The sequence below is a fragment of the Pleurodeles waltl genome, chromosome 1_2 (assembly GCF_031143425.1).
Source record: "Pleurodeles waltl isolate 20211129_DDA chromosome 1_2, aPleWal1.hap1.20221129, whole genome shotgun sequence".
Classification (NCBI taxonomy): Eukaryota; Metazoa; Chordata; class Amphibia; order Caudata; family Salamandridae; genus Pleurodeles; species Pleurodeles waltl.
In genome coordinates this window covers 1,025,095,240-1,025,120,524 of record NC_090437.1, presented here as the reverse complement: position 1 = coordinate 1,025,120,524, position 25,285 = coordinate 1,025,095,240, and the positions used below count along the sequence as shown (strand labels likewise).

General features: G+C 44.5%; 1 protein-coding gene across 1 annotated transcript in view; it reads right to left on the bottom strand.

Annotated features, from left to right (window-relative positions):
* The window catches only part of RFC1 (replication factor C subunit 1), a 622,078-nt gene that overhangs the window by 357,615 nt on the left and 239,178 nt on the right, over positions 1-25,285 (bottom strand). The window contains exon 9 of the mRNA XM_069202064.1: positions 17,180-17,466. Within this exon, the coding sequence (XP_069058165.1) occupies positions 17,180-17,466 (287 nt within the window). The remainder of the gene's footprint in view (positions 1-17,179; positions 17,467-25,285) is intronic.

Below are 25,285 nucleotides of genomic sequence, written 5' to 3'. Positions count from 1 at the left end.
TTACAGGACAAGTAGATTTGAGAAGCAACCTGTCCCGTGGACAAGTAGATATTTTAATAAATTCCACACCCCTGAGCTATGCATGTCTTCCAAGGACAACACTGGTGTTAATGCTCCTAGCTGCAGTATCAGCAGAACCAGGGGCACATCAAATCAATGTGTTGGAAATTAGTTTGCCCTCTGAAACTAGCTCCTGTCCCCTTTTCCTGTGCTCATATGGGAGATGATTGAGGAGCTCCTCCATCTCATCCCATTGAACAGGGTCACATCTTGGTAGGCGACCCGTTGAATTTCTGATGCCCCATTGGTTTGCAGACTGAGCTGCAACTCTTTTTCCTGGTGCGTCAATTCTTTTACTGTCTTTGTCTGGCAGAGTGTATCGCCAGACGCTTGTGAGTTGGTCCTCTTTCTAGCACTGGTGACTACTAAGAAATCTAGGGGGAATTGTTCTCTGATGTGAACAGGGTCTGAGGGAGAGGGTTTATAGTTTTGGCAACCCTGAGGGTGATAACACATGCCCTAACTGGGTTTCTGAACATGTCCTCTGTATACAAAAGCATTCCCTTGAGCATAGGGAGATACTGTGTGCCCCTTTGTGTTGAGGATAAAGGTTCAAATATGAAATCCTCCTCTAGAGGTTCTTTATGAAACTGGACATGAAATGTGGCCACCCTAGCAATGAGATCCTGGTATGTGGAGGAGTCATCAGGAGGCGATGGATGTGTTCGGTACAAGTCCGGGTTTGTGTCTCCTGGTGAATCAATGTTGGAAGAGTTCCAGGGGTCCAAGTCTGGAGGGCAATGGAAAGAATCATCCCCAGTATCCGTGAGAGCGGTACCATCATCAGGGGATCCCCGAGAGGGCAATCTAAAGGACCAATGTGAGACTGTGGAGAAGGTGGCATGTCTGGTAGTGGTGCTGGAGGAGGTGGGGTGACAACAGTAGTGGGGGTGGTGAAGGTGGTGGTGGCAAAGAGCTGGTGGCCTTGTCCATCTTTTTGCATCTGGATGATTCAGGTACATCCAGAGCCGCTTGGAAGTACAATTTTCTTTTAGAAGGTGGTGGCTGAGGAACCAGTGGCTTTGCAACAATCCATCCAGTTTTCGGATGGATATGAAGCTGCTTTTGCTTAGAGTCTAATTTCTCCTGCAGCGTGTGGAGAATTGGCTCCACTGTAGGCTTCGCAGTCTTTTTCAGCATAAACTGATATTTTTGGCTCCGAACCAACTTCAGATTTTGGCGCCGGACAGACTGAGCACCAAAGCTGTAGACGCCGATGGATGGCTCAGCACAGAATGTGGGGCAACCGTTGAGGTTTCGTGCTGAGGTTTTCGGCTTTGGGTGGTATTTCAGCACCAAGCCAGGGGGCGGTGCTTCCAAACTGAATTCTCTGTGCCAACCCTGGCCTGCAGACAGTGATGGTCCGAAGGCCTCCTGATATGAAGGCAGCTGTTTTTTTTGTTGGTTTTTTTTATGGCTCAGTTCAAGTGTGAAGGGGGCAGAAGGTAGGGTATTCACTGCGCGAGATTCAACTGTTACATTGGTGATCTCTAACTCCGGATCGGATTCCAAGCTGGCCTTGACTGAGAAAGCCTCTTAATCTGCCGAGGCTTCTGTGTAGTGTTTTTCGCCAACATCTTGATGTTTGAAAAGGGCAGGTGTCGTTTGTGGCCTTTTGTTGCACTTCGAGCCGGTGCGCTCGACAATCATGTAGCGTTTTCTTCAAGAATGCTCGACAAGCCTCACAATCCTCTCCCTTGTGATAGGGAGAGAGACAAAGGTTACGGACCTGATGTGAGTCGGCCCTCTGGGTATTTTGCGTGACAACGCGGCCAGACTCTGAATGGCATCCATTCCATTACCAGGAGAGCATTGCCTCTTTTTTTTTTTTTTTTTTTTTTTACTTAATTTATTTGTTTTATGAACAATAAGAACATGACACATGAGACAGACGCAGCTCTCATTACATGATGAAGTATCGGGCTTGCAGGTAAGGACGAACACAGGTGTAACACAGGTATGCACATCGACTCAGCTGTGAGGGGAGCGGGGGGAATCCATCTTGTTATGTTTTCTTAAGCAAAAATCACACAAAATACATCACAGTATCAGCCGACATCATTTTGTCATAGCAGTGTGATCCAGTTCTACTTGCCACCCATCGTCATCCCGCCCCCAGTGCCCAGGGTGTACCACTAGGTAATCCTGCAAGGGTTGCCAGATGTTTTGGGGACGGGAAATAGGGTGCTGAAGGGATGTGTATAGTTCACTGTTAGTGTAACATTATATGAGACTATGGATCCAAGCCTCTACTTTAGGTGAAGCTTTGGTTCCCCAATGCGTAGCTATCATTGGTTTAGCAAGTAGAACGGCTAGAGCAGTGAACCGTCTGATCGATTTGGGGTATGTGCCACATATCCCAGTGGGGCAGGGTGGGGTTGGGGTTCAATGGCACTTCTACCATGAGGGAGAGACAGTTAAACACCTCCCTCCAATAATGTGCGATGATGGGGAAAGTCCATGTCATATGAGCAAAGTCCGCCATGGGCGCCTGGCATTTGGGGCATGAATGTGAACATGTACTGACCATTTTAGAAAGCGCCATAGGGGTAACGCATACTCGTAATGAAGCAGTCAATGGCGGCTGTTCAGCGATATACAGTGTTTGTGTGCAGCAAGCCCTTCACATTTTATCAGAGAGAGGTCATCCTAGGTCAGCCTCCCAATGGCTGTGGAGTTAAGTATCACATGTCTGGAAAAATTCTAAGCATGCAGTGTATAACCTGGGCGTGGGGGGGGGGGGGGGTAGGGAGGGGGGGGGCATAGGGAGGGGGGAGGGGGGGTAGGGCGTAGGGAGGGGGGAGGAGGGGCTAGGACACGTGCAAGTGGATATGTAGGAAGTGAAGCCCACAGGGTGCTTTGCAGCCTATTCAGGATGAAATGATCCCATGTGAGTTGCTGACACAAAGCGTGCTTCTTCTATTCTAGAAAAGATGTGCCTGTCTGGGAACAGATCCCCCATGGTATGCAGTGACAAGGCTGTTAGGGTACGCTTAACCAGCGCCTCACATGTGAGTGGAAGCAATGGGTTATCAGCTAAGGGTAGTGCAGGTGAGTACAAGCATCGTCCTTGGAGCATGTGGGTCAATCTATGCCAGGCCCAGCAGGTGGTAGAGACTGCCTGTATATCAGCGGGGGCCCAGGGATATCCCTCTGGGGCAGTATGTGCAGCGATGTGGGAAATACAAAGTCTCTCTCAGGAATGTTACACTGAAGCTGCGCACCCTGATGATACCAGTGGAATGAAAAACTACTTTGTGCAACAAGATAGTACAAATAAAAATGGTATAACCCGAAGCCGCCTTTTTCATAGGGAAGCACCAGCGAGTCTAAGCGAATTCTCACATGCTTGTTCGCCCATATAAGGTGGGTCAATAGTTGGCGAAGGTTAGCACAGAAGGATTTGGTCCAAAGGATGGGGATGTTCACAAAAAGACACAGAAAATCGAGGGAGCACAACCATTTTGATTATAGCAAAGCGGAAGTGTTCAATTTTTACGGCAACTCTCTCTATTGCTGGCTCGTAGCTAAGGCAGAGAATCTGGTCTTTATCACGGTGGACGTATATGCCTAGATACTTAACAGTGTCTTCACACCACTTCAGCAGATGTTGCTAACGGAATGGGACTGCTGCGTCAGAGAGTGGAAATAGTTCTGATTTTGCTGAACTTATCCGCAACCCCGATAGGGCACCAAAGCAGAAAATTTCTTGCAGGACAGGTTCCATATTTACCTCGGGGTAGTGGATAAACAGTAGGATGTTGTCCGCGTATAATGCTACAATTAGCAGCCCACCCTTAAATTGCAGTCCATTGTGGATGTGGTTTTCCTGCAATTGTGGAACTAGAGGATCCATTGCTATTATGAAAAGCAAAGGGGGCAACCCTGTTGAGTCCCTCTGGAAATAGAGTGGGGAGGTAATGGCACCAGTTACCAGTATTCTAGCAGTGGGGGCAATGTATAACAGTTTGATCAGGGCTGTGAAGCCCTGAGGAAGTCCCAGTTTTCTTAAAGTGGCAAAAAGAAAGGGCCATTCGAGAGAGCTGAACGCCTTTTCGATATATAGCAAGGCAACTGCCGCAGGGGTGGAAGTGGAAATCCTATGGAGCACTGCGAACAACATACAAAGATTTATATATTTGAAGGCCAATGGGGAACAAACCCCGACTACACCGGGGAGATGATGCTGTCCATCAGCAGACAAAGGCAAGTAGCCAGAAGTTTTGCCAGGATCTTGTTATCAAAGTTTAGCAGTGATATTGGTTTGTAGGAACCACGATATCAAGGATCTTTGTCAGGTTTAGGCAGAAGTGTAATTGCTGCCTCCCGTAGTGTCTGGAGCAATATGCCCCATGCAAGAGCTTTGTTGTACACTTCTAATAGATGCAGGGAAAGGATCTTTTTGCATGTTTTATTAAATTCACCAGTGAAGCCATCAAGCCTGGAAGCCTTGGAGGCATTTAGGACACCTGTGGTCTGCATGATTTTCTAGCATGTAAATGGTTCACTGAGAAATTGTTTTAGTGCTGAAGTAAGGCAAACCATGGCCACCTCCTCCAGATATTTGGCAGGAATGGTATGTATCAACGGTGTTGACTATCATATAGTGCAGAGTACTATGACAGAAGCTCAGATTGTACTTCCTCGGTGCCCACTCTACGCACCCCATCTGTTGTGCACAGTTCAGGTATATACGTCGCCGAGCAAGAGGGTTGGAGGAGGAGGCACGCCAGCATGTGCCCTGGTGGTCACCCTCGCCATATCGGCGGCAGTGGAATAGAGAATCTCACAGCCTGCGAGGTCACGGTACTCCCCCATAAGGGTAGAGCACGTTCCCAGATCCAGACTGATACCAATGCGCATGTCAGCCTGGTCCAAAGAACTGAGAGCAGTCTCAACTAGTGTTATGCTATTACGTATAGCACCCCATTATGTTTAGCTATACAAATGCCCCACGCGTAAGCCTTAAAGGCTTTCTAGAGTGTAGCGTGTATGGAAACTGTTCCTGCATTCAAAGCAAAGTACTCTGCAATCAAAGTCTGCAGGTCTGAGCGAAACAAGGCATCTTGGAGTGCAAATGAGGGGAACCGCCAACGTCGCTCCCGCACACCTGGGTGATGAATGGAGCCGGTCATGGTCACTGGAGAGTGATCCGACAATGTGCGTGACAAGTGCATAGTAGCAATCAACCACGTGGACACAGGCAGAGAGACGAGCTGTAGAAAAGTGCCCTCTTTCTTGGCATGTTTACCCCCATCTTCAGCCTGCTGTCAGTGTGTTTGACTGTTCACTGGGATCCTGCTAACCAGGACCCGAGTGATTATGCTCTCTCCTCCAAATTTGGTTGCTACTAACGTTTTCTCCCCACAATTGGCATACTGGCGCCACCATCTAAGTCCCTTGTATATGGTACCTAGGTATCCAGGGCATTGGGATTCCAGGGGATTCCTTTGGGCTGAAGCAGTTATTCTGCACCCACAGGGAGCTCATGCAAAGGGTTCTGCAGGCCTGCCATTGCATTCTGCGTGAAACGGGTGCACGCACCCAGTTTCACTACAGGTCACTGCACCAGGTCAATGAAAGGCATCCCTATGGTAGGCCCTCTCAGCCCAGAGGGCAGGGTGCAGGTACAGGTGTGTGAGGGCGCCCCTGCACTAGCAGAGGTGCCCCCACAAACTCCAGCTCCATTTTACTGGACTTTGTGAGTGCGGGACGCCTTTTTATATATTTACTGGACATAGGTCACCACTTAATGGAAACTCCGAACCTGGGCATGTTTGGTATCAAACAAGTAGGAATCATACGCCAATACTGTTGCAAGTATTGGAAGTTTGAGTCCATGCACTCTGGGGCTCCTTAGAGGACCCCAGCCTTGCTACCACCAGTCTTACAGGGTTTCCCCAGGCAGCCCAGCTGCTGCCATCCCTCAGATGGGTTTCTGCACTCCTGCTGCTTGATCTGATCAAGCCTAGGAAGGTAGAACAAAGAATTTCCTTTGGGAGAGGAGGTAGCACCCTCTCCCTTTGAAAATAGGTGTGGCTGGTTTGGGAGGGGTAGCCTGCCCAAGCCACTGGTTTTGCTTTGAAGGGCACATTTGGGGCCCTCCATGCATAAACCAGTCCACACTGGTTCAGGACACCCCCCCAGTCCCTGCTCTGGCACAAAACTGGACAATGGAAAGGGGAGTCACCACTTCAGGGGTGGTGCCCAGAGCTCCTCCAGAGGGTCCCCGGGTTCTGCCATCTTAAGTCCAAGGTTGGGAGGGAACTCTGGGAGCATCTGAGTGACCAGGCAGGGGATGTCAGAGGCACCCTCTGATAGGTAGTTACCTGGTTAGGTGACCAAGCCCCCTCCTTGGGCTATTTCGGGTCTTCCTCTGGGGAGGGTCCTCAGCAGGGCTGGCTTTAGGACTGGAGGTGCCCTGTGCGACAGTTTATTTTGGTGCCCCCCCACCCCATGACCTCCTCCTCGGTTTCACTCACTACCACCTGGCAAATGTGCCCCTCATCTCTCCATCGCTCCCCTTTCACATACATTCATGTGTTTTAAAGTACTTTTAAAGTCTAGCTTTACTAATCCACTCAGCTATCCACACAAAATATAGGGACATATTTAAGAGCCCCTCATGCCATTCTAACGCAACATTAGCGTAATTGTTTTTTACACTAATGGGGCATTAGAGGGACAAAAAGGCTGTGCCATATTTACAACGTGGCGCAATGCATGCCTTTGTGCTACATTATGCCTGCACCAGGCATCATGTATGCAAAGGTGGCACCCCCCACCCCGTTAGGGGGCCCCAAAAATGGTGCAAATAAATCTGGCAGATTTCTTTGCGTCATTTGTTTCTGGCACTTTGAACGACTGCTCAGAGCAAGCGTTAAAAGGAGGCTTCCCTTGGTTACAATGGGCCTCTGGGTGCTTTGCAGGATTAGCATCAGAAACATTTACAGTAATCCTGCAAAGTGCCTGACTAGCACCAAAACTTCTGACACTAGTCTCCTAACTACCGCCATGGTGTGCTGTATTTTAAATACAGTGCACACATGGTGGCGTCAGGGGGCGCTAAGAGGCACAAGAAAAGTGGCGCAGCACCGTGCGCAGCGCCACTTTTTTCAAATATGCCCCATAGGGGCATATTTAAGAGCCCCTAGTGCCATTCTAACACCACATTAGTGTCATTTTTTTTACGCTAATGTGGCGTTAGAAGGCCCAAAATGCTGTGCCATATTTACAAAGCAGCGCAATGCATGCATTGTGGCACTTTGTAACCCTTTGCGCTACATTAAACCTGCGCCAGGCGTAATGTATGCAAAGGGGGTATTCCCCCATTAAGGGGAGGGGGGGAGCAAAAAAAATGGCGCAAAGAAATGAGACAGATTTCTTTGCGTCATTTCTTTATGACACTTTTAACACCTGTTCAGAGCAGGCATGCTAATGCTGCAAAGCGCCTGACTAGCGTAAAAGATTCTGATGCTAGTCCCTTAACTACCGCCATGGTGCGCCATATTTTAAATATGACGCACACATGGTGGCGTTAGGGGGGGGGGGTTAAGGGGTGCAAGAAAAGTGGCGCTGCACTATATGCAGCACCACTTTCCATAAATATGCCCCATACTTCTGTTTTTTTGCAGCAGGCATATTAACTCTCTATAATACTTTATGTGGAGTCAAAGCTGCAGCTAGGCAAAACTCCCATCTCTCTCCCTAGCAGGAACAATAATCACAATAGGTATCTTGACATTTTAATTGTTTCCTGAAGGCTGGACACACCAGGAACTTTTCAGCAGGTGCTTTGAAATCGCAAGTCCCCCCCAACCCTCCCTCCGAGGTCAGCGCCCGCACTGCTCGCACAGCCCAAAAGCTGTGCTTGGTCCTCAGATTCGGCGTGCAAGACTCCAGCAGGACTCCTCTGCAACCTCTGCTTCGTCTTCTGGCCTCAGGAACCGCGAGTGGACACTCCAGGAACCTACAAGCTGAAGATCCACGAGGAAGACTCTTCTGCAACATTGTATCCGGAACTCCTGCCAGCTTTGCAACATTTCCCTGGCTGTGCATCCTAAGAAGCCTGCACAAGGAGGACTGGATCGACGACCGACTGCATGGATCTCCCCTCATCCCAAGTGGTGTGGGTCTTGCAGCACAGTTGGTGGTCCGGAGAGTCTCCCTTGGTTCTCTCTACCAGCGGTCGCACTTTGGTGGTGGTAAGTCCTTTCCACCCCAAGCAAGACAGTGCCCCGTGCACAGCGTCCTTTGCAGCTGCCAAGGCTTGTTGCTTCACCTCCAAGAGGTACTTCAGGCAACGTGTTGCTCCAGTCCTCAGCACTCCCTCCTGCAACTTCTGGACCTCTGTGTGGTCCTCCTGCGACGTGAGAGAAACTTCTGTGGTGCTGCATGGGCTGCTTCAGTGACTTCTGTGTCCCTGACCTGTGGGACACCTGTGGGTGCTGCCTCTGCTCCTGGGGGCCCTCGGCGATGCAGAGGGTCCCCTGTGACTCCCCCTCCTAGGTAGAGTCCTCCTGGACCTTTCCTGTCTCCTGCAGCACCTCTTTTCCTCCAACTGCGCGTTTGCCTTTGCCAAGACTTGGTGGTGGAAAATCCTTCACCGACACCCATCTGCAATCCAGCTTCCAACATGAGACACCTTTTGCACACACCAGGAACTCTTCTCCAGCTTCTGTGCTGCAGTGCTGACCTGTCTTCCTTTTTCGTCGACCAACTCCAAAAGGTGCCTCTGGGTGGGTAGTATCTCCTACTCCCCCTGAACTCCACAGACACTTCTGGACTTGGTCCCCTCCCTCCAAAGGTCTCCATCTTCGGTTCCTTGCAGGCTGTTCTAGGTGAGTTTTCTTTTCATCCTTTGGGATGGTTTTGGGGAAAATCCAGTGTTTTACTCCTCTATTCCATGTCACTGGGGGTACTCCATTACTTACCTTTGTGGTTTCCTAGTACTCCCAGCTCCCCTCTACACGATTTACTTACCTAGGTGTAAGCCCTGTGTTCGCATTCCACTTTCTTAGTATATGGTTTAGGTTCCCACTAGGGCTACTATTGCATATTGCTATTTTACACTGTTTTCTAACATTTTTATGCCTTTTACTGTTCATTAGTATGGAAAATGTCACTTACCCAGTGTACATCTGTTCGTGGCATTAGTCGCTGCAGATTCACATGCTGTGCACATCCCGCCATCTGGTGTTGGGTTCGGAGTGTTACAAGTTGTTTTTCTTCGAAGAAGTCTTTTCGAGTCACGAGACCGAGGGACTCCTCCCATTTCGACTCCATTGCGCATGGGCGTCGACTCCATCTTAGATTATTTTCCCCGCAGAGGGTGAGGTAGGAGTTGTATATGCTAGTAATAGTGCCCATGCAATGGAGTGAATGCGTATGTACATAATGAAGTTTCAAGTAATATATTTATAAATGTACAAGTGTTTAAGATCTACTACTTCTAAACGCTACAGGCTCCCGGGGAGGCGGGTGGGCGCATGTGAATCTGCAGCGACTAATGCCACGAACAGATGTACACTGGGTAAGTGACATTTTCCGTTCAATGGCATGTGTAGCTGCAGATACACATGCTGTGCATAGACTAATAAGCAGTTATGTCCCCAAAAAGCGGTGGTTCAGCCTGTAGGAGTTGAAGTAGTTTGAAATAATGTTCTTAGTACAGCTTGACCTACTGTTGCATGTTGTGCAGTTAACACATCTACACAGTAGTACTTGGTAAATGTATGAGGCGTAGACCATGTTGCTGCCTTACATATTTCGTTCATTGGAATATTTCCCAGAAAGGCCATGGTAGCACCTTTCTTTCTGGTGGAGTGTGCCTTTGGTGTAATAGACAGTTCTCTTTTAGCTTTAAGATAGCAGGTTTGAATGCACTTAACTATCCATCTAGCAATGCCTTGTTTTGAAATAGGATTTCCTGTATGAGGTTTTTGAAAGGCGATAAATAGTTGTTTTGTCTTTCAAATTAGTTTCGTTCTGTCAATGTATTACATTAGTGCCCTTTTGATGTCTAATGTATGTAGTGCTCTTTCAGCTACAGAATCTGGCTGTGGGAAGAACACTGGTAATTCTACCGTTTCATTCAAGTGGAACGGTGAGATTACTTTTGGTAAAAATTTAGTCTTGGTCCGTAGAACAACTTTATTTTTGTGTATTTGAATAAATGGTTCTTGAATGGTAAATGCTTGAATCTCACTCACTCTTCTTAGAGATGTGATGGCAATTAAAAATGCAACTTTCCACGTTAAGTATTGCATTTCACAAGAGTGCATGGGCTCAAAAGGTGGACCCATGAGTCGTGTTAAGACAATGTTGAGGTTCCATGAAGGAACTGGGTGTTCTTGGTGGTATAATTCTCTTTAGGCCTTCCATAAACGCTTTTATGACTGGTATCCTAAATAGTGAAGTTGAGTGCGTAATTTGCAGGTAAGCTGAAATTGCCGTAAGATGTATTTTAATGGAAGAGAAAGCTAGTTTAGATTTCTGCAAATGTAGTAAGTATCCTACTAACTCTTTTGCAGATGCGTGTAAAGGTTGAATTTGATTATTATGGCAGTAATAAACAAATCTTTTCCACTTATTTGCATAACAGTGTCTAGTGGTAGGTTTTCTAGCCTGTTTTATGACCTCCATACATTCCTGTGTGAGGTCTAAGTGCCCGAATTCTAGGATTTCAGGAGCCAAATTGCTAGATTCAGCGATGCTGGATTTGGATGTCTGATATGTTGTTTGTGTTGTGTTAACAGATCTGGTCTGTTTGGCAGTTTGATATGAGGTACTACTGAAAGGTCTAGTAGTGTTGTGTACCAAGGTTGCCTTGCCCATGTTGGTGCTATTAGTATGAGTTTGAGTTTGTTTTGACTCAACTTGTTTACTAGATATGGAAGAAGTGGGAGAGGGGGAAAAGCGTACGCAAATATCCCTGACCAGTTCATCCATAGTGCATTGCCCTGAGACTGATGTTGTGGGTACCTGGATGCGAAGTTTTGGCATTTTGAGTTTTCTTTTGTTGCAAATAGATCTATTTGTGGCGTTCCCCACATTCTGAAGTAAGTGTTCAGTATTTGGGGGTGAATTTCCCATTCGTGGATCTGTTGGTGATCCCGAGAGAGATTGTCTGCTAACTGATTCTGAATCCCTGGAATAAATTGTGCTATTAGGCGAATGTGGTTGTGAATCGCCCAATGCCATATTTTTTGTGTTAGGAGACACAACTGTGTTCCTCCCTGTTTGTTTAGGTAATACATTGTTGTCATGTTGTCTGTTTTGACAAGAGTGTATTTGTGGGTTATTATGGGTTGAAATGCTTTCAGAGCTAGAAACACTGCTAACAGTTCTAAGTGGTTTATATGAAACTGTTTTTGCTGAATGTCCCATTGTCCTTGGATGCTGTGCTGATTGAGGTGTGCTCCCCACCCTGTCATGGATGCATCTGTCGTTATTACGCATTGTGGCACTGGGTCTTGAAAAGGCCGCCCTTGGTTTAAATTTATACTGTTCCACCATTGAAGCGAGATGTATGTTTGGCGGTCTATCAACACCAGATCTAGAAGTTGACCCTGTGCTTGTGACCACTGTGATGCTAGGCACTGTTGTAAGGGCCGCATGTGCAACCTTGCGTTTGGGACAATGGCTATGCATGAGGACATCATGCCTAGGAGTTTCATTACTAATTTGACCTGTATCTTTTGGTTTGGATACATGGCTTGTATTACATTTTTGAATGTTTGGACTCTTTGTGGACTTGGAGTGGCAATTCCTTTTAGTGTGTTGATTGTTGCTCCTAGGTATTGCTGTGTTTGACACGGCAGAAGGTGTGACTTTGAGTAATTGATTGAGAAACCTAGTTTGTGTAGGGTTTCTATGACGTAATTTGTGTGTTGTGAACACTGTTTTTGCGTGTTGGTTTTGATTAACTAATCGTCTAGGTACGGGAACACATGTATTTGTTGCCTTCTGATATGTGCAGCTACTACTGCTAGACATTTTGTAAAAACTCTTGGCGCAGTTGTTATTCCGAATGGCAACACTTTGAATTGGTAATGTATCCCTTGGAATACAAACCTTAGGTACTTTCTGTGTGAAGGATGTATTGGTATATGGAAATATGCATCCTTTAGATCCAGTGTTGTCATGTAGTCTTGCTGTTTGAGCAGTGGGATTACTTCTTGTAATGTAACCATGTGAAAGTGGTCTGATTTGATGTATGTATTTAATATCCTGAGATCTAGTATAGGTCTTAGAGTTTTGACTTTTTGGGGTATTAGAAAGTACAGTGAGTAAACTCCTGTGTTTAGTTCTTGTTTTGGTACTAATTCTATTGCCTCTTTTTGGAGCAATGCTTGAACTTCTAATCCTAGAAGATTTATATGTTGTTTCGACATACTGTGTGTTTTCGGTGGGACTGTTGGAGGGAATTCTCGAAATTCTATGCAATAACCATACTGGATAATTGCTAGTACCCAAGTATCTGTTGTTATCTCCTCCCAATGTTTGTAAAATTGGCTTAATCTTCCCCCCACAGGTGTTATGTGATGGGGATGGGTGACTTGTGAGTCACTGCTTATTTTGAGGACTTTTGGGGCTTTGGAATTTTCCTCTACCTCTTTGGAATTGTCCCCCTCTATATTGCCCCCGAAAACTTCCCCGCTGATATTGGCTTTGGTAAGTGGGCCTTGTTTGTGATGATGTGGTTTCTGTAGGTTGTCCTCGAAACCCTCCCCTAAAAGGTGTTTTGCGAAAGGTGCCTCGGCTCTGCGGGGAGTAGAGTGCGCCCATGGCTTTTGCCGTATCAGTGGCCTTCTTGAGTTTCTCAATAGCAGTGTCGACTTCCGGCCCAAACAACTGCTGTTCATTAAATGGCATATTTAGCACGGCTTGTTGAATTTCCGGCTTGAAACCTGACGTGCGGAGCCATGCGTGCCTTCTTATTGTTATTGCAGTATTTACTGTCCTTGCAGCCGTATCTGCTGCATCCACTGAAGACCGTATCTGATTATTAGAGATACTTTGTCCTTCTTCCACCACTTGTTGTGCTCTTTTTTGGAACTCCTTGGGTAAGTGTTCTATCAAATGTTGCATCTCATCCCAGTGAGCTCTGTCATATCTTGCCAAAAGCGCTTGTGAATTGGCAATGCGCCATTGGTTTGCTGCTTGTGCTGCAACCCTTTTGCCCGCAGCATCAAATTTGCGACTCTCTTTGTCTGGAGGTGGTGCATCTCCCGAGGTATGAGAGTTTGCTCTCTTACGAGCTGCCCCCACAACTACTGAGTCTGGAGTTAACTGCGTTGTAATATAAACAGGATCTGTTGGCGGTGGCTTGTACTTTTTCTCCACTCTTGGAGTTATGGCTCGGCCTTTAACAGGATCCTGAAAGATTTGTTTTGAATGTTTTAGCATTCCTGGGAGCATAGGTAGTCTTTGGTACTGGCTATGAGTGGAGGTTAGTGTGTTAAACAATAAGTCATCCTCAATTGGTTCTGAATGCAAGGTGACGTTATGGAAAGCAGCTGCACTTGCGATCACTTGTGTGTAAGATGTACTGTCCTCAGGAGGGGACGGCCTGGTAGGGTACGAGTCTGGGCTGTTGTCCGATACTGGAGCATCGTAAAGGTCCCATGCATCGGGATCATCTTGACTCATGGCAGTATGAGTCGGGGAGTGCATCAGTGGAGGAGTTGCTACTGGTGATGTGTGCACTGATGGTGGTGGAGAAGGTGGTGGAGTTGTTTTCTTTGCCACCTTTGCCTGTGGCTCCTTGTCCTTTTCGTGAAAGGCAAGTTTTCTTTTTATTTTAATTGGAGGAAGAGTGGTTATCTTCCCTGTGTCTTGATGAATGTGGAGCCTCCTTTGAGTATAGTCTGGCTCTACAGCTTGAAGTTCCTCTCCAAATCTATGTTTTTTCATTTGGGAGGCCAATCCTTGTTCCTCTGTATAGGAACCTGTTTTCGGCTCCGAGGCTGGATGTTTCGGAACCGAAACTTTTTCGGAGGTCTTTTTAGGCTCCGAAGAAACCTTTGTAATTTTCGGCGTGGTGGTGTCTCGATGGCGAATTTGTTCGGTGCCGCTGTGACGGTGCCGAAACTTCTCAGAGCCGATGTCTTGGGTCCGAGATTGCTGTGTGGCGGTATCTCGACCGGAGTCGGATGACTTCGACACCAGCGTGCCCTTTTCGGTGCCTTGGCTCGGCACCGCTTGTTTGGGTTAAGCCATGGCCTGTTGGCGGTGGCGTCCCCTGGGCTTTTGTTGACTCCTCGTGAGTCTTATGTTTCGACGTCTTACTCACGGTTTTCGGCGTTTCTTCGGCCTCGAGCTCTTCCGAGTCCGACTCTTGGATAGAGAAAGCTTCCTCTTCTTCCTCGAAACGCTCTTATTCTGCCGGCGTCGACGCCATCTGCAGTCTTCTGGCTCTTCGGTCTCTTAACGTTTTTCTGGACCGAAACGCTCGACAGGCCTCACAAGTATCTTCCTTGTGCTCTGGGGACAAGCACAAGTTACAGACCAGATGCTGATCCGTATACGGATACTTGTTATGGCATTTTGGACAGAAGCGGAATGGGGTCCGTTCCATCAGCCTTGAATTCACACGTGGCCGGGCCGACCAGGCCCCGACGGGGGATCGAAAAGAACCCCGAAGGGCCACCGGAACTCTTCTAAATTCAGTGTCGATCTGTTGTAACTAACCAGATACCGAACGCAAACAATACCGACATTTTTTCCGAGATTCTAACTAACTTTCCGACCCGAAACACGGAGCGAAAAGGAACACGTCCGAACCCAATGGCGGAAAAAAAAACAATCTAAGATGGAGTCGATGCCCATGCGCAATGGAGTCGAAATGGGAGGAGTCCCTCGGTCTCGTGACTCGAAAAGACTTCTTCGAAGAAAAACAACTTGTAACACTCCGAGCCCAACACCAGATGGCGGGATGTGCACAGCATGTGTATCTGCAGCTAAACATGCCATCGAACATATATATATACTGTGTTCCAAAAATAAAGTACCTTTATTTTTGTACAACCAAGTGTTTTCTTTCTAGTGTGTAGGTACTGTGTGACTGTAGTGGTATTGCATGAGCTTTGCATGTCTCCTAGATAAGCCTTGGCTGCTCATACACAGCTACCTCTAGAAAGCCTGGCTTCTAGACACTGCCTACACTTCACATAGAGGGGATACCTGGACTTGGTATAAGTACTATAGGTACCCACCACAGAGCAAGCCAGTTTCCTACACTTGCCAAAATCTATATGTCGTCTGGTGCTGAGTAGTGTGTATATGTTAGTGTCTCCTGCGGTGATAAATGCCACGGGTCGCGCAGCTGGAGAGTGTCGCAGAGAACGTCGGGGTCGTAGATGTACTGTCGCACAGTGGGTCCCAAATCATGTTGTTGTCCCTACCTAAAATAATGCAGTCTGATTCTGCGTGAGCTAGCTAGGTTGACAATGTATGAAAAAAAAAAATCAGAGTTGTCCCTATTCAGAGCACAGATGTTGGCCAACAGGATCTTGTGGCCGGTTAATGTACCTTCCACAAAAATATATATTTATCATCAGCAACAGTAGAGATGAAGTGGAAAGGGACCCTTTTGTGTATCAATATACAGACCTGCGGAAGTAGGAGCTGTAATTAGAAGAAAAAAAAAGGTGGGGACCCTAGCGAGTGGTAAATGAATAAGTGGACTGAGGAGCAAGGTGGGTCTCCTGTAGGAAAGCAATGGCAGCGCTGTGCCTATTTAAATAGTGTAATATCTAATTGCCCTTATGAGGGTTGCTAGGGCGGATGTCCCTGGTATAGCATGCATTATTGGAATATCAGTGGACCATTAAGTAGGGAGCAGCGTTGTTGGCCAACGTGTCAGAAAATAAACAATAAAATGAACACATTAACAGTCCTAAACCCCTTACCCTCCCCCACCACACTCAGCAAAAACATGCTGGGTGAAATCCCAAAGAGAGCATAGCGACATACAGACAAACCCAAATTCAAAGTTGTTGTCAACCATGGGGCAGGACCAACACCACAGCAGGGAACTCCCCAAGCACAAAGTGAGTCCTGCAAAGTGGATGAGGAAGAGCGAGTAGAAACATGGTGCCAGAGAGGTTAGTGACAGTGCAATCAGGTAGGCCGAAAGAGATCTACACTACTGGTTAGATTTGTGTCTGATGGGGAGTACTCCAGCGATTGTCTAGACAATGGGGCATGATCTCTGGCATATTTTTTGCAGAACTCTGAGGCTTCAGAACGGAGTATCAAAAAGGTGGGGTTTGCCAGCAACATCAACCTTGAGCCTTACAGGATACAGCATGCTACAGCGCAGCCCCAGCCTGCGTAGCGCCGCCTTGACGACCGCAATTTTGCGCCAGGCCTCCAGAACCGCCATGGTGAAATTCGGAAAGATTGACAGTGACATGGCGCTTTGAATTGACTTGCACATGTCACCTGTTTTACTTTTCATTTTCAATTTATGTGGCAAGAAAAGTACAGTTAGGAATTTACAATGCTAATAGGTCTAACTCGAGCAAACGTGAGACCCATTGCATTACAAATCCTTGTTACCTTTTTTGCTCACCTATTGTGATGATACTTTTTTAATTCTCATTTCTTACTCAAAAACACAACAGAGTTTATTCTTTAGAGACAGATCACCTGTGCGGAAAAGGATTGCACATTTGGCAACCTCTGCCTTCTTCTATGCATCTAGACACAGTGGCACAATTTAAAGCTGGCATTGCAATTGATTACCAAGTCACTCTTATCAAGGAAGTGAGATGCTACAGGCACCAACACAGCCTCCTAAATGTTCCTGGGGATCCTCTGGCCACCTTGCAATAAGCCCCTAACCAGCAATACATGTGCAGAGATCAAGCTTTTCCTTGCTTAGGAGAAAAGATATTGCTGGTTCAGCATCTTCAACCACAAACTGCAAAGAGAATGCATCCTGGATTAAGGAAAAGAATGATTTCTCATGACAATTATTTCCATCATATAAAATTAGCAGAACACAACTATGAATAAAGTTGATCTGAGAGTATATTCATGATGATGTAAACTAACATTCAACAAAGTCTGATGCTCTAACCCAATAAAAAGGCATGTTTCAAACATTTACCTCTGTCTTTTGAGGGGAAGTTTTCTCCTTCTTCTTAGTCTTCTCTTCTGTTGGCTGAACTGACTTTTCTTTGGATGTTGGACTAGCATTGTTTTTTTCTTTTTTCTGCCCTTCGTCTTTTTGTTTCATATTAGCCAGTTTTGTGCTAGCTTTTAAGGTGGATGTTAAATTCCCTGTTTTAGCAGCAGAGAGTTCTGAATGTAGACTTGGCACCTTCCCACGCTCAGATTTAACTCGTTCGTTCCTACAAATATTTGCTGTCTCTTCAGAAGTGCTTAAGGTTTTTACTGTAATAAAATATTAATCGTTATAAAATGATTATACTAACTAAAGAACTATATGAGATAAAAGCTTAACTCATTTTGCTACCATCTACAGGCAATGGGGGAGTGATTAAAGATAAATTATGCTCCAAGTCTGTGAATTTTTCTAACTAGCTTGACATTTTTTAAACACTAGTAGTGATACAAAATTAATTCTAATGCATTAGAAAAACTATTTAATTTAAAAAATATATATAAGGCGTGCGTGTGTGTGTGTGTATATATATATATATATATATATATATATATATATATATATATATATATGCATATACACACACATATACAGTCACCATATACTATGCTATTCCGTAAGAAATAAAATGGTGGTATATCGTTATGTCAAGAAAAAAAAAGAAAAAAAAACTATCAATACTCTATGTTTTCAACATTGCTGAGTAAAATACTTTGTAAAATAATTAATTGCAGTCAGCTAGGAAAGGTTACTCACTCGTAAAACTGGTGCTCCAACAGCACAATTGTGTCCTATCGCAAGAACACTGAATATCTCAATCTCCGTCCAGGAGCCAAGTATATCACTGATCTTAACAGAATGGCTCCTGAATTCATAAAGTGGCCATTTGGACCATTCACTTTATCGTATGAACTTTCTTGAAGAAGCACTCAAGTAATTGTATGCTGTATGAGGAGAATCTGCTTGTGTTGGTTTGAGAAGTCTACTGACCCCATCTCATGTTAAGAAGCTATAGTACTGTATTACCATTTACAGATGGTAAAATCTAGCCAAAATCTTTCTTTCATAAAGGTGTTTTTAGTAGCTATAACAGTCTACAAAAAGACATCACCACAAATGTAATTCTTTACGATAACGGTCATCCAATATTTGTCAAAATACCTTACATTTATCCCCTAGTAAGGTGCTTGTTCCCTCCTTGAGAACTAAATATTGTGTAAGTTAGATTGATGCTCCTTTGTTTCACCTAATGCACAAGTCCACTGTGCAACCCCTACTTGGAAAGAAGCATTATCTAGTTGCAATCCCTTCCCGTCAGAGTATGTGAAATTAAAGCATTATGCAACAATGAACATTAGATTTTCTTATTTGCAAATTTGTTCTTGGAATTCAGCCCACTTTTTTCCAAAAGTAGTTTCAGACTTCCACGTTATCTAATTTATGTCTTTACCTGCACTTTTTCATAACCAATTAATCAGAAAAGTCTCTGGACACGTTAGAAGTGAAGAAAGGCTTGGGATATAATCTACAGAAAACTAAGAATCATTGGGTCTTAAATCCACTTTTCATTAATTAGGGTCCTACAAAGGAATTGAGGCATCTATTGCATTTTGACAAGATAGACTCATGCATATTTCTTTGCTCTCTGAACAACCTATATCCATATAGAGAGTGCCATGTATATTGTCACGCTTTCATAAGTAAATAGGTGCCTGTAAGGTTAAACAAAAACTCATTCGACAAGGAGACTGGCAGCCACTGCAGCCTTACTTAGAAACAAACCTACAGCAAAGATATGCAAAGCAGCAAAATGGAGATCAATGCAAACCTTTGCAAAGCACTACTGTCTAGATTCAGACTCCACGAAGGAGGCAAAAAGTAGTGCTAGGATCCTTACATAATCTACTTGATCTACTATTCTCCAGTAACACTTTTCCTTAGCAGATATTCTTCTCTGAAGCATATTTCAAGCAAAATCTTACTATTTTATTCAGTGTACCATAATATCAGAAAGGCCCTATGATGGTGACGAAATCTGGAATTGCTTTTGATCCTGTGTATCAGTCATCAGAATTGTTGCTGAATTCATAAAAATAAAAAAAAACCTTCATTGGGTATTAAGAGACCAAACAGGTAAACATGTTGCTCATTCTTGAGAACGTCAAAATGCAATGAATTACAACTGCTTAAGGCTGTGCTCATGGGATATCTACATCAGTGCGCGGACTTAAAGGCACAGCATAATTTCTCTACCTGTTCATCCTGAAGGCACTCTATGCCTGTCCAGCAATTTATTTGTACTTTTTCCCAATTTAAAACTTTTTTGAAGTATTTGAAGTATCTAAAATACTTTAAAAAGACACTATATGTGACTTTAAAACACTTTAATGTAAGAAAAATAAAAGAAAATGCCCAATAGATAAATAGGTAATGTTAGTGGTTAATGTTATTAAACAATTTTTCCAAAAAGGAAGACACAAGTTACTTACCTGTAACTACAGTTCTCCAGTACGGGCATCTTTCACAGATTTGCATACATGAACCATTCCCCATTATCAGGCTGGATATCCCATGGTAACCTAGCGCAAAAAGAGTTTATTTAGAACTCATATAAAAACCATGCACTTTATGAACCAGGGCACCTCATGAGAAACTGATCTCCACTCCCCTAAGCGCTTCCAAAGTTCAGGTTTCTATAGCACTATTGTTAAAGGATGATTTGATCCCGAGTACAAAGAGATTTCAAAGGATTCAACATCAAGAGCATCGGAAGCCACAAGCTGAAGTCACTGGCTGCATCAGTAACAGATCAGCTTGTAGGAGGAAACAAGGACAAGAGTGCTTTGGATACATTCTCAGAGTTCATTTTGTGCCAGGAGTGGGTGGATCAAGAGAGTCCTGATATACGTTTGAAATCTGTTGGAATACCCAGTGGGGATAATGAAAGGGACTGCAAAGTGATGGGAGGTGGACAGATTTCTACCCTTTCTGCCTATAATTTCTCTGAAAATTGTGATCCAAGCTCTGATATCTGCTAGACAGGACGAAGCCAATTCTCGCTAATTGGTCTTAACAGATCTCTTAGTCCATCATCTTCAGATCATAAACAAAAGTGGATGTTCTATTAATTTTTAAGACTTCCCCTCATCACCCCATTTCATAATCTCTTCCCAACCTTAACTCGCCTCTCGTCAAGAAATGTGTCATCTTTAAAGCTGTTTTCTTCCCCTATTAGGCTTACCATCAACTTGCTAGCTACATCTGCTGTAATTTCAGGCATTATACCCTTCTCCCGATCTCTGCATTATTCTGGGTCTCTCCATCAGATCTCAGAATCAAATGGATTCATCTTGGCAGGTGCTCTTTCTCATACATCACTGCTAAGAAATGGAATTCACTTCCTACACATGTACATAAAGTCTCTACCCTTTGTTCTTCGGGAAATAAGCTAAACCCTAGCTCTTTCAGCACACCTAGTCTTTCACTTAATCCTGCAGGGTCTGCATTTACTTTCCGAGTTGCTGCTCACACAGCACCAGAACACCTGTTAGGGTATCTGTGATAGATAAAATTACTTCATTCATTTATTTATTTATTCATTAGGCATCTTTTACAGATTCAGAGTTGCATGCAAATCTATGAAAGGTACCAATGCTGGAGAACTGAAACAGAAAAAAAGATTATAAAGCCAGGTATGCAATTATCGTGACCAACAGAAACATTTTCAGCAACAACAAAATAGCAAGCAGTATCCTGCACAAAATATACATATGTGATACATGTAGCAAAACTTTAACACCAAGAAGATCAATAGTAAGCGAGAAAAGGTTCATCTTAACAGAAAATATGACTTAAAACCATCTGGACAATGGCAGAATCTCTTCAAGTCTTCAAACAGGCAGTTATGTCTTGTAAAAGTGTAGCAGCTCTTCCATGTGGTCACTCTATAGATGTCCACCAGTGGCACTGCTGCATATGTGCTGTCGTGGCTGCACTATACTGCTTATGGACTCGGTTGACAAAAATATTCCCTGGCACTAGCTGGACCACATTTTTGCAAGTGACTAAAGGCCACAGGCAGTTGGGGCTGATATCTAGAAGTACTTTGTACAGTCACTATTTTCAAGCATATGCACACATCCAATGAAAGCAGTGCTCTTTCTGCGTTTGTCATGGGGTGCTGAAAGAACAGTGTAAGAATAACAAGGTCATTGAAGTGAAAGCCTGCCAACACTTTCACAATCGCTTTTGGACTAGCGCCCAATAATACATTGCCTTTGAGACAAACAAGGCACAAAAAAATGGCTTGATGGGGAATGTGTGAATTTCACTGACTTCCAGCAGATGCGAGTGCCAACAACAAAGCAGTCTTCTATGAGACAAACATACGATTGAATGTCTACAGGTTCAAAGCGTTCTCTCAAACCTTGTAGAACATTGATCAACTCCCATGAAGGGATCTTGCCAGCGGGAAAACCCTGGACAGTTTACTGAGAAATACCTTGATTATTCTTGAAAGACAAAGTGTTAGATCACCATCATAACTGTGACAGAGCCACTAGGTGGACTTTAATAGAAGCATAGTAGAGACACAATTGTTCCTACTGCAATAAATATGGTAGGATCTGATGAAGCAGTGATGAAATCACGTCTTTATCTTAATACTGCAGGTATAAGTGCTAAGTATGTCAGTTATATAACCCAGCAGAAGATGCCATGGCAGTTCTGTGGGATGCCAAATACAGGTGATCAGGAACAAAGCCAACAAATTCAGCAATGCTGGGCCATTCAGCAGGATTTGCCTCTTCTCTCTCAACACTTGAGGGATATGCTTTCAGCTGGCATCTGTCGATATACTGATTTTCCCTGGAACGTGCTGACATGTGAGAGACTTTCTACAGTATACTGCCCAATCCAACAGATGTTGTGCTTCCTCCATCAGCTGGCAAAACCTTGTCATACCTTTTTCTTGATGTAGAATATTGTAATCATACTGCCCCTGCTTAATAACACTGGCAAGATTGGTAGACTACTTTTTACAGACTGCTCTAAGTTGTAAAATGTTTATGTGAAGGCCATTCTCCTGGTCAACTAATGACCTCTGTTTTCAGACATATACGTGGTTAACCCAACCTTCTAGAGATGTGTCTGTGTTCATAACACAAAAGGCCTTGTACGGCTGGAAGTGCAGATCTTGTTACGGGATGTTGTCCTTCACCACGCCAAAGGATTGCTACTGTTAACAGAATATGGTAATAGAAGGATCTGCATACTCGCAGCCCCCTACAGTCCAGCTCCTGCTTTACAGGGCGCATCTTCAACTAGCAAAACTGTATCAGCTGGATATATGAAGAGATCATCCCCAGTAGAGATTTGCAAAATCATGTGGAATTAGTTTAAATTTTTTGCATATGTGGAGTGGTTGTCATATAAAATTCTGTCCTGTGATGAAAATGCCTTGCATGTTTTTGTATTCAAGATGGCATCCAAAAACTGGTCAGCTGCAAAAAAAATATGGTTGCACTGAGAAAGAGGTTTACCTTGATGAACAATTTCATATAAGCCCTTGTTGAGCTGTCTGTTCCGCAGTCTATCACTTGAGTAACCAATTATCCAGATAGGGAAAGACATAGTGCCTTTGGCAATGGAGATAATGTGCTACTGGTGCCATGCATTTCATAAATATCCTTGGTGCAAACTTGAGTCCAAAAGGCAGAACCTTGAATTATTAATGGTTCTGGTCTGCCTTGAACCTTAGATATAATAATAGGAAGGTCTAGAGAGGCCATATACTATCCCACTTGAAACAATTGCAGTACCTCTTGTAGAGTTACAATCCTGAATGAGTGATTCTTTAGCAATTTCTTAAAATGTTGAAGGACCTGGAAGGGTCACCACTCTCCCAGATTTTTCCTGATAGGGAAAAACCTGGCGTGGAATCCTCTGAGCCATTGGGATTTTGGGAGGGTTCCAGGACACCTTTAGAAGCATGGACTTTAGGTTTGCTTTCAGGATTTGTAGATGCTGGTGATGTTAGTGGTGTCATGCAGTGGTACTTGCAGAGGCCTTTGGATTAATCTCCAGCGCATGTTTATTTCACGAGGTCCAAAACCATGGTCAGATTAAATGGCCCGTCATTGAGAGTAAAAAACAGAGATCCTGTCTATCATGGTGTATGGATGAAATCTGCTGATCAAGGAATAAGATTTGGAAACAAGGAAGCTAGGCCGGCGAAGAGCACAGCCGACACAAACATCTTGTTTTCTCTGACTGGCAGACTTCTCCCTAGGTTGCTGCTTACAGCAGAAAGAGTAAAGTGGGTGGATCACAGGGCTCCCAATATTTTAGCAACTGTGGAGCGTGTTGCTGGTGAAAGACGAGATATAGGTGGTGGCTGCCTTTAAAGAATGATAGTCCTCTGCACTTTGCACGACAAAAAGGCACATGACTGATATTGCAAAAATCCTAATTGAGCTGGCTGTTTCAGTGTCTGATTTGGTCGACTGTAGTGTCTAATCAACGTGCATGATGAAATATGTGGCTGCCACCAAACGACATGTCTAGGACACAATGCTGCAGTTCTGATCTAAAAGAAATTGATCAGATCCATACTTCTCATCTAATTACCACTGCCCTCACAATCGGCCTATACCCAGCACTAGCAAAATCATATCTCAGCCATCACTTCCGCCTAAGCCTTTTTACTTTCACGTGTATCGCCACAGCTCCTTCCGTCATTCCATCAAGAAGAAGGTTCAGGTATCGGACCATGTCTGCCCATATTTGATGCTCATTTCATCCAATTATAGATATAGTGTATTAGCCATCACAACAATGAAAACTTGTGATGAAAACGACCATGAAAACTTGTTTACCAAAATTACCCATCTTGCTTTCTTCTGTCTGCAGTGGCTATGCACAGGAAGAAGGATTTCTTTAATGAGTCTGTGCAGCATGCATTACCAAACTGAATCATGTTGGGGATGTCTGGTCAGACACACAAGTGCATCATCCCAGGCCTTGTAAGTCTTACTGATCCTGAGAACAGTGTAAGAAATAGAACCTAATGTCTGCATTATTACCCTTTGGTCCAGATATGGTTCACAATGGAAATCTATTTGAGTGATTTTGGTGGAGCATCTTTAAAATTATACAAAAAGCAGTCGGTCTTTATGACTAAAACTGGTTGGTCAAACTGTTTAGATGCCCTCTCCACCAGAGAATGGAACCTGGTGGTATCATCAGAGGTGGATCAGCCTGTGGCAGGTGTCAAAGCCCTTGTGGTGGAGTTTATCAAAAAGTGCTATAAAAAGGAACCTTCTATAGTACTCTTGCATCAGCCCATGTATGTTGCGACAAAGTCAAAAGGCACTCACACCATTGGTATTTATAGGTACTATGGGCCCTTTTGTACTGCCTATCGTACTGTGGATGGCGATAACCAGACATATATTCTTCTTCGCCATGGAAATATCTACATTCATAATCATCACCATCATAATCATCATCCTGGCAACTGACATCGACTTGTGGCATCTCCAAAAGGTTTCTCAATGCGTGACTCCTGTTCAGAATCCAGAAATGGTGTTGATATTTCTGATGGTAATTTTTTTGTTTGCTGACGTGTCACCTGACGTCAAAGCTCTATATTCAGGTACTTGAGGCAAAGAAACAACATTCCTCTTTGGTGCAATCAATGGCGATGTCCTCAACAGTAGGGTCAAGGGAGGCATTGTGGAAGGTGGTGTTGTCGACTTAAGCGTCAACACCACTGGGATGTCCATCAACGAAGGTGCTTTCATCAGTCTGCACATCAGCAGTACAATCAATGGTGTATACTGGTCTGATGTGGATTAAACTGATAAGAGATGGAGCACTGCCTGCAGGCATCTCAGCGGGAATCATCAAGGGTACCTTCATGAGTAGGAGTGCTGTTGATGGTACTGAGGTAATTCAATCTTTGCTGTGTGCTCCAGAAGGCAACTTTGTGTGGCCAAACTGGGTTCCTGTTAGAGTTCTAAGAAGCTTTATGGAGAGTTGATTCAGAAATACACGTTTCTGTCCTGAACTGTAGCCCTGGGCCTTGCA